The sequence below is a fragment of the Physella acuta genome, unplaced genomic scaffold (genome assembly GCF_028476545.2).
Source record: "Physella acuta isolate Inbredline_101_S28 unplaced genomic scaffold, ASM2847654v3 ptg000802l, whole genome shotgun sequence".
NCBI classification, from domain to species: Eukaryota; Metazoa; Mollusca; class Gastropoda; family Physidae; genus Physella; species Physella acuta.
The window spans coordinates 264,759-274,214 of NW_026732320.1; the positions used below are offsets into that span (position 1 = coordinate 264,759).

A 9,456-nucleotide genomic window follows, 5' to 3' on the forward strand; every position below is an offset into this window, starting at 1 on the left:
AGCAATTAAAAAAAAACAACAAATATTTAGAATTTGAAGAATATCTGAAATTCAGCTTTACTAACATCTCAGGAAATAAAATCATGAAAAACAATGCGTACTGTGCAAAGTTGATCTCAGCCATGGGTCTATGAAACCTTCAAAACTCAAACGTCATTTTGAGACGAATCATTCGGTACACCAAAAAGACATGGAGCTCTTTCGTCGGCATGAAGTTAGCAGTGTTTCTTCCAGACTTTTTTCTCCGGGGGGGGGGGGGACTTGAAATTTTTGGTGGGGGGGGGGGGGGCGGTAAACTTTCTTCGGGGGGGGGGGGCGAACTGGAAGAAACTCTGGAAGTTAGTTGCAAATGTCAGAGACTTAATCGAACAAGTTTTCAAAAATGAAACACAGCATTAGTGAAATCATACAATGAAGTCGCGATAGAAATTGCCATGCAAAAAAAAAAAAAAAACAATAGGACAAAATTTCATCAAACCCTGCATGTTGAAGATGGTGAAATTAATTCTTGAAGGTTCCAGTGCAATAAAGATGCAACAAGTATCTCTGTCTAATAATACTGTTCAACGACTTATAGCAGCTATTTCCTTGGATAGTTAAGGAACAAATTTTTAATGAAATCAAGCTTTCACCATTGTTTGATTTTCAAGTTGATGAATAAACAGACGTAAGTTCGTATTCGCAGTTGCTTGTCTTTGTAAAATATAATTATAGGAAAGAAGAGTTGCGTTTTAGTGAAAATATCATGGAGAGAAAAAATACTTTTTTTTTATAAGCTTGATGATTAAAATGGGAAAACGTCTGTAGGATTAATTGTATGGATGGTGCGCTATCTATGTTTGGGTCAAAATCGGGCTTTTAGAAACCGATAAAAGATTTAGCTGCCTAACCTACGGGAAATCTACTGCATGATTCACCGGTATGCCCTCGCCAGTAAGACTCTTCCGACACCATTGCTAATAAACGTCGTAAATTATAATATTAAATTCGGAGTCCTAAACACACGTCTGTTTAAAGAACGGTGCAAAGAAATGATAAACATCACAAAGTTCTGCTTTTCTTCACTGCAGTACGTTGGCTGTCAAAAGAGTGGTTGGAAAGAGTAGCATACCTAGCAGATATATTCCAACATCAACATAAGCTTAACCTGAAGCATCAGAGAAAATGAACGAATATTATCTGTTTTCAAGATAATCTCTTTGAATTTTTATCAAAACTGCAAATTTGGGAAGAAAAATACGTATAGTAAATATTGTCTGCAATGTGGTAGATGAATCTGATTGTGAGATATATAAAAAATTGAAATAGGATTCTGGGCATCTTGAATCTCTAGAAAACGAACAGTGGCGTTATTTTCCCTGTGTTGAAAGAATAAGAATCTGCCTTGACGCGTTACGTATTCTCTGCTTCCCTTGCTCAGTGTTTCTTCCAGACTTTTTTCCGACAAGGTAGGGGGGAGGGGTGGCGGGGGATTTTCAAGATTTCTCCAATTAAAAACAAAACAAAGAAATAAATAAATTTGGCGTTAACAGAAACTCAACTGCGAATGTTGAGGCTTGTTAATAGCATGCAATTTCACTCATCGTATTAAAACAGTTATCAAGAATAATTTATATTGAAAGTCTTCTGGAAAATTTTATTTAAGCGCTTATAAATTTCCTTCCAATTTTTTTAATTCTATGAAGGTCGCGGGTCACTTACTTTTTATAAAAGGGGGTCGCCACTTGAAAAAGTTTGGGAACCACTGCTGTAGAGAATCGTATTTTGTAGAGCGAGGTGCCAGGACGGATTGCGTTTGTTGTATGAAATAGGAGGCCTACAATTTTACATTGAAATATCAGTTTGATAGACGATTCTTTGTTTAGTTGACTCCCGCTGATTGCGTCGACTTCGCAAATAGCGACTAAAAGCAGATTGTTTTTCAGAATAAAGAAATACAGCGAGTTTATTTCTGTGCTTGAGGGAGATACTGAATGCTTATGTGAGCGGCTGGAGTGTATTTTTATTATGTGTAACTTAGAAGGCGAATGTATCGTTTCGTTTCATGTCGTAAATTGTTCGTAGTTTTTAGTTGTGTAGTCCCGTATTATGGCGTCGCTGTCTCACTGTTTATGTCCCTGTTTATAGCTAGTTTGTATATATTTCGTTTATATTGTTGTCATTGTTTATATTAAGTGTCTTTTTATATAATTCTGTTGCATGTTTCGTGGCGTTTGGTTTGTTATCCGTGAGTTAGGGACTATTTGTTTACGTGTAGTGTGTGAGGTGTGTGGAAGTCGATTTCCGGCTTGTTCGAGTCTGTCTTTTTGGTGTGTGGAAAGCAGCGATGAAGAGAGCAGGAAGACTCTCTGGTCATCGATTGTAAAGAACAACAAATTCACACCATCCAGCCGTCTTTATTTTGTGTTTGTGTTCGTCATAGACCTGGACGGTGGTCCGAAATTGGGTGTTTTGTTTGGTTTTGTTTTGTCTGTTTTGTGTCAGTTTTTATCTATCCTTTTTCTGTGATTTTTCCATTGGTTCCTTAATTTTGATAAATAAATTTTGTTAACTGTTAAAGTTTTTGTTTTATTTTAGTATTTTATTTAGACTAAGGATAAGATATAACCACCGTGGGTTTCACCACGGTTGCACTGACCCGGACAGTTATATAGATTTTAAGGTATCCCCTCCCCCCCTAGCAGGGCTTACAAATTGGTAGCACGAGTGGGGTTACCGGCTGTGGTAGTGGACCTGTGTGCCCATCAAAGAAGAGTTACATTGCTTGTCTGGCATCCCACAGCTATGAATGTATTACTTAGCACTGGTTCGGACAACTTTGTGATTTTGTGGAATGTTGGGACTGGTGAGGCCATGCTTCAAGTTGATTTGCCAGATCAGATTTATTCTGCCTCTTTCAACTCAGACGGAAGCCGCTTTGTTTGTACCTGTAAAGACAAACTTCTGAGGATAATGGACACACATACAGGAAAAACAATTTCAGAAGGCAAATGTCACTTAGGATCAAAACCAGCTCAGTGCGCATACTTGAAGAATGGTCAAATCTTTACTACTGGATTCTCAAAGATGAGTGAAAGACAGTATGCATTGTGGGATGAGAATGATTTGAATGAGCCAAAGACAATAGAGGAGATAGACTCAAGCAATGGTGTTTTGTTTATCTGTTATGATGCTGACACAAGTATGGTGTATCTTGAAGGCAAGGGGGACAGTATAATCCGTTATTATGAGGTTACTGATGAGGCTCCATATGTTCATTTCCTAACCCTCTACCAGTCCAACTCCCCACAGAGAGGTATTGGATTCATGCCAAAAAGAGGCCTCAATGTTAATAATAATGAGATTGCTAGGTTTTACAAGCTACACAACAATGGTTTCTGTGAGATTATTCCATTTACAGTTCCTAGAAAGTCTGAACTTTTCCAAGACGACCTTTACCCTGACACAGCTTCAGATGTGCCTGCTATTTCCGCTGATGATTTCTTTGCAGGGAAAAACGCTGAGCCTGTTTTGGTTTCATTGAAAGATGGATCAGCACCAACCAAGAAAGAGCAGTTAAAAGTGGTGAGAAAGTCCAATATTCTTGACAAAATGCCAGCCAAACCTCAACAACAACAGCAACAACAGTCATCCAACAATGCTGAAGCGGCAGCAGCCCCATCTTTACCACCTCAGTCACACAAACATGATGGTATCGACCTGAAGGAACTCCAAGAAGAAATCACTGAGCTAAAGAACAAGGTGCGCAAACAGGACAAGCGCATTGGGGAACTGGAGCAGCGCCTTCAAGCCCTGGAGCAGCAGAACACAGAGGAAGATGAAGGCCAGGAATGATAGGCCTAGCTGCTACTGGCTTATTTCTCTTACATGTATATTATGAGCATTATTATAGGTCTAAAACACATTACCAGCTATATTTACACATTCATAGCATTATTTTTTTTATATATGGGATCCTTTTGTTGAAAGTATTTTAGTTTTTATCAAATTTTGAATCCCCTCCCCAGGAAAGTTTTGATATTTGTGAAGATGTTTTTGTGCCATGAACAGTTATCAAAGGCAGCACACCATTGTTTGATTCCTATCAAGAAGAGTGTGTTTGATCCCTTCCAAAATGTGTACTGGGCTACATCTCCCCAAGTTTGAGAAGCTCTGTCTTAGATCAGGTGACTGACAGCAAGTATTTTCTTCAGGTTCATCAGACATGTTAGTTCTGCTGCTATCTCTATCATCACCTTAGAAAACACATTTATGTGGTTATGACTATGCCCAGCTGTCTTCAATTTCCATAAAGAATATTAGGTACTCATTACACCTGGGTGGACTCGGGGATGTCCTATCAACCTTAGTCCTGGATCCGAACTTGAAGCTTATGGTTAACATTTGGGCATTCTGTCATCTGACCATGTCATCCTTTCATTTAATTACAATCACTGATTCAGACTAAGGGTTTTAAATGATTTGCCATCAATGTAACATCAACATATTTATTTTCACTTTTGGAACAATGATAATGATAATCATTTATATAATTACAAAGTGAGTTGTATCAATTCTTCAGCTCAATGAAAAGAAAAACATACCTTTATGATAATTATTTAGTACACATTAATAGACACACTTTTAGAACTTCATTCGAGCAAGCTCTGTGCGTGATATGTTTAATAAATAGAACTCACACTCAGGTTGTGCGAAAAGTTTTGGTTTTTTAAAAGGGGGGTACCTTCTTCAACCATATATTTCTGGCAAACAGATGGAGTCACAACCAATATTTTGATTCTTTCTAAAGTTAAGCAAATTATGGGACTTAAATGCTCAGTAGTTTAAATTTGTCATAATTTTAGTATTTCACACAAACCAGACTTCGGTTTTGTAGAATCGCATGATTTATCAGCTTTGCGTCATGATATACACAAAACTTTCATGCTAAGATCAGTATTTTGATATTATTCATTGACACACCCATAGTTACTCTTTCTGAGTTATTTTGAGCTTAATATTTCAAAGAGTTAAAATTTAAACTGTGGTTGTATGAAAGCACTGCGTATTCAAAAATAGGGTTCCCGTGTTCAACTTTTGTTGTTCAAAAATTCTAACCATAAATGTCTTATTTTTTTGTTTATTATGCCTCCATATATGATAAAAAAGATACTGGAAAGTTTAAACAGATTCTACCATGTAGTTTACAGGCTATGATCAAATGATCATTTTAGTGCACACTAAAAAATTCTTTATCCTGTTAAAAATGCACCTTTTATAATAGAAAAAAAGCATAGCTTTTTAACCATTAAAGCTACATCAAAAAGGAAAACTGTTCTGTGATTCTAATTTTTTGCTCCTTTTACTTGCAGTCATTGTATTGCAATCAAGATTTATGTCAATATGTTTGTTAAAGTTTTACAGAAATGTTTCAACCCTCCATTCATGTACCTGTTTTTAAACAAGTGTGTAATATAGTGAGAATTGTGAAGTCAAGGGAACTCACTCTTCTTGTATTAGTATTATATTTATACTGTTATCTTGAGTGATGTCCCTTATATGTATATATATCTTTGTCTCTCGTCACTTCCGCCCTCTCTCGTTCCATCAGGTTAGTTGAGGCCAATAAACGTTTTATATACAATCACATGCTTCTATCGTCAATCTATTACATCTGGCGACGAGGATGGGATAATCCACTAGAAAGAGCATATGCTTACTTAAAAAGGAGCTTGCTAGAGCATATTGGCTAAGTATTTCTAGAATAATGGCGCTATATGGCCAAATGAAAGAATTTGATTCGAATGATGAAACCATTCATGATTATCTAGATAGGTTAAGCTTTTACCTTGAAGCAAACGACGTGACGATAGAAGCCAAAAAGAGAGCTGTTTTGTTACCAGTCATAGGGCCTCAACAATTTAGGCTATTAAAGGACTTATGCGCACCAGCTAGTCTAACTACCAAGAGCTTTAACGAGCTGAGCAAACTGCTAACAGACCACCATGCGCCTGTACCATCAAAGTTTCTATGTAGAGCTAGATTTGAAGGTAGGACTCGTCAACCAAACGAGTCAATATCAGAATATGTTGCTGCTTTACGTCATTTAAGTGAATTTTGTGAATTCGGAGACACGCTGTCTGACAGACTATGTGAAAAGTTTGTGACAGGTGTAAATAGCCCTGATGTTCAAAGAAAGTTGCTTCTCGAGTCAGATCTCACATTGGAAAAAGCAATAAAACTTGCGACTTCATTCCAGCAGTCATCCGATGCGGCGAGATCTCTAGCACCCTCAGGGATCCATGCAGTAAACAGCAGGTTAGTCAACAAACACCAACCCCATCAGAGCATTCCAACTTATGCTAAACAGCCTGCACGTTCAAATCCTAGATCTAAATCTAGTAATAATTATCAAAAATGTCATCGATGCAAAGGTCCCCATGCATCTCATCGATGCAAGTTCAAGTTAGCAACTTGTTATAAGTGCAGTAAGCAAGGTCACATTGCCAAGGCCTGCTTTGCAAAGTCTTCGTCTGTTGCTAAATCTAGCCAGTCAAGACAGTACCGCAACCAAAGGCAGCACTATGTTAACTCTCACCAAGACTACCTAACCCAACCAATGAACAACTCTACCTGTGAAAATGCTCAAACTGATTCGCAGCCGGATTTCAACCTATTCTCTGTGAAATCAATAAGTCATGCTCCCATCAATGTACTAGTTAATATCAACGGTAAGAGCATCAGCTTCCAACTTGACACTGGAGCATCTCTAACAGTCATCACAAAGAAGGACTTTGACGCTGTCACAGGAGGATCAGTGCCTCTACAACCATGTCAAAAATGTCTAACAACATACACTGGTGACAATGTTCCGGTGATAGGAGAGTGTATGGTTCATGTAAGTTATAATGGTTAAAGTGTTAAACTTCCTCTTCTTGTGGTTGAAGGAAATGGACCACCATTACTAGGTAGGAACTGGTTAGTTGATCTTAAGTTAAATTGGGAGAGTATATTTTCAGTGAACAATGCAAGAGAATCTAGTCTTACTTCAATAGATAAAGTAATATCTAAAAATGAAAGTGTTTTTGGTAATTCAGGATTACTAAATGATAGAACAGTGAAGATAAGCATTAAAGACACAAATCCAAGATACTGCAAAGCTAGAGTTCCACCTTATGCAATGAGGAATAAAATTGAAAATGAGCTAAGTAGATTGGAATCTAATGGCATCATAAAGAAGGTAGACTATTCCGATTGGGCAACGCCCATTGTGTCAGTGTTAAAGAAGGATGGTTCTGTAAGAATTTGTGGAGACTATAAAGCCACACTGAATAAGCAAATAGAGCTAAATAGGTACCCTATTCCTAACATTGAGGAAATTTCTTTGAATTTGGCAGGAGGAGACAAATTCACTGAATTAGACTTTAGTCATGCTTACACTCAACTAGAACTGCATCCAGATTCAAAAGTCTATACGACAATAAACACACATAAAGGACTCTACCAATATGAAAGACTATGTTTTGGCATATCATCCAGCCCTGGAATTTTCCAAGCTGTCATGGACAGTATTTTTAAGGATATTCCAAATGTTTGTGTTTACTTTGACAATGTGTACATAACTGGTAAGAATGACACTGAACATCTAAAAACACTTGATAAAGTCTTGAAAATAGTTGGTGAAAAAGGTTTAAAGATAAACAAAGATAAATGTCAATTCATGCTGACAGAAATTAGTTTTCTTGGTTATATATTAAGCAAGCAAGGTCTCAGACCTCAACCTGAGAAAACAAAAGCCATTAAAGAAGCACCCAAACCTGAAAATACCCAACAACTAAGAGCTTTTTTGGGCTTGATAAATTACTATGCAAAGTTCATAGGGAATCTGTCTGGTAAACTATCACCACTGTACAAGCTGCTACAGAAAAATGCAAGTTGGCACTGGGGTAAACAACAAGATGCTGCTTTTAATACAGCAAAAGAAGCTTTGTCTTCTGACACCTTACTAACTCACTATGACCCAGGGAAAAGACTTATATTAACATGTGATGCTTCACCAGATGGTGTAGGAGCAGTCTTGTCCCACATGGATGAAAAGGGTGACAGACCCATTGCTTTTGCCAGTAGATCTTTGAACCAGGCTGAGAAAAATTATTCTCAGTTAGATAGGGAAGGCTTAGACATCATTTTTGGTGTTAAAAAATTTCATAAGTTTCTGTTTGGTAAAGAGTTCACCATCTTTACAGATCATAAGCCATTGCTAGGTTTATTTGGAGAAAACAAACCCCTACCTGAGCATGCCTCACCAAGAATTCAAAGATGGGCTATCACACTAGCTGCATACAATTATGAATTGAAATACAAACCTGGATCTGAGAATAGTGCAGATAGTCTTAGTCGATTACCTTTAAAAAACCAAAGCCTTAGCTATGTACCAGAAGATGTATTTGTTCTCTTCACTATCATGGATAACTCCAATATAAATGTGAATGATATTAAAAGAGAAACACAAAAAGATGAGTGCTTAATAAAAGTATATGAGTACTGTAAGTATGGTTGGCCTGAAAAGTCTGTGAATGATGACTTAAGGCCATATAAAATAAGAAAAATGGAATTAAGTCTAAAAGATGGAGAAGATGCAGTCCATTATCAGTCAGAGTTGCCTAAACAAAGTATTTGTAACTTAATAAATGATTATGGTGATATGGCAATTTCAAATGTTTTAAAGAGAATACATTAGTAAGAAGGAATGTGCTCATCAAACAACTTTGCTAACATCATTAGCACTTCGGAAACTAAAAGGGTAACATCAAAAGAAAAAAAATATTTTTGCCATTTAATACACCCACTTCAAATACTGGATCACAGTTGCAAATTGATATGGTCCAGGATAGTACTTTTAAACAGTATTTTTGGTTACCAAAAAGCACTATCACATTACCTGAGAAAATTGATCAATCAAAGAAATCTATGTCAGTTAAGGATCTGAATAATAGCATAATACTTTCAGATGCCAATTCAAAAATAGTTCCATTAAATCATGACAAAACATCCATTGAAAGAGAATTTGGATTTAATGAGAATGTGTATCTGAGAAATTATGGGAGAAGGGAAAAATGGATACCAGGTCAATTGTTCAATGTACAGGACCTGTGTCTTATAAAGTAAAAACAAATGATGGACTTATTGTCCGTAGACATGCAGACCAGTTAAAAATAACTTGTGCAGATAATAAGTGTGAATCTGTCAATCCCACCAAATCTGATCAGTTCACACCAACTCAGTTTGTTCCACAACCAAGTTCTGTTGATATGAGTGAACCAAGTAGTCTGGAGTCAGAAAATGTAAATTCTGGAATTAATGATTTAGATCCTAGACCTCCTGAGATAGAGAATCCATATGGTCAGAATCTTGAGTCACCAAATCAAAAGCCACTGAGAAGGTCAAGCAGGACAATCAAAGTCCCAAATAAGTTAG

General features: G+C 36.9%; 1 protein-coding gene across 1 annotated transcript; it reads left to right on the forward strand.

Annotated features, from left to right (window-relative positions):
- The first annotated feature begins 908 nt into the window (after positions 1 to 908).
- Positions 909 to 4,241, forward strand: LOC131951156 (coronin-6). Its single transcript, XM_059313452.1, has 2 exons — positions 909 to 933; positions 2,729 to 4,241. The coding sequence occupies exons 1-2, from the start codon at positions 909 to 911 to the stop codon at positions 3,832 to 3,834; spliced, it is 1,131 nt and encodes a 376-aa protein (XP_059169435.1). The 3' UTR covers positions 3,835 to 4,241.
- The last annotated feature ends 5,215 nt before the right edge of the window (positions 4,242 to 9,456 follow it).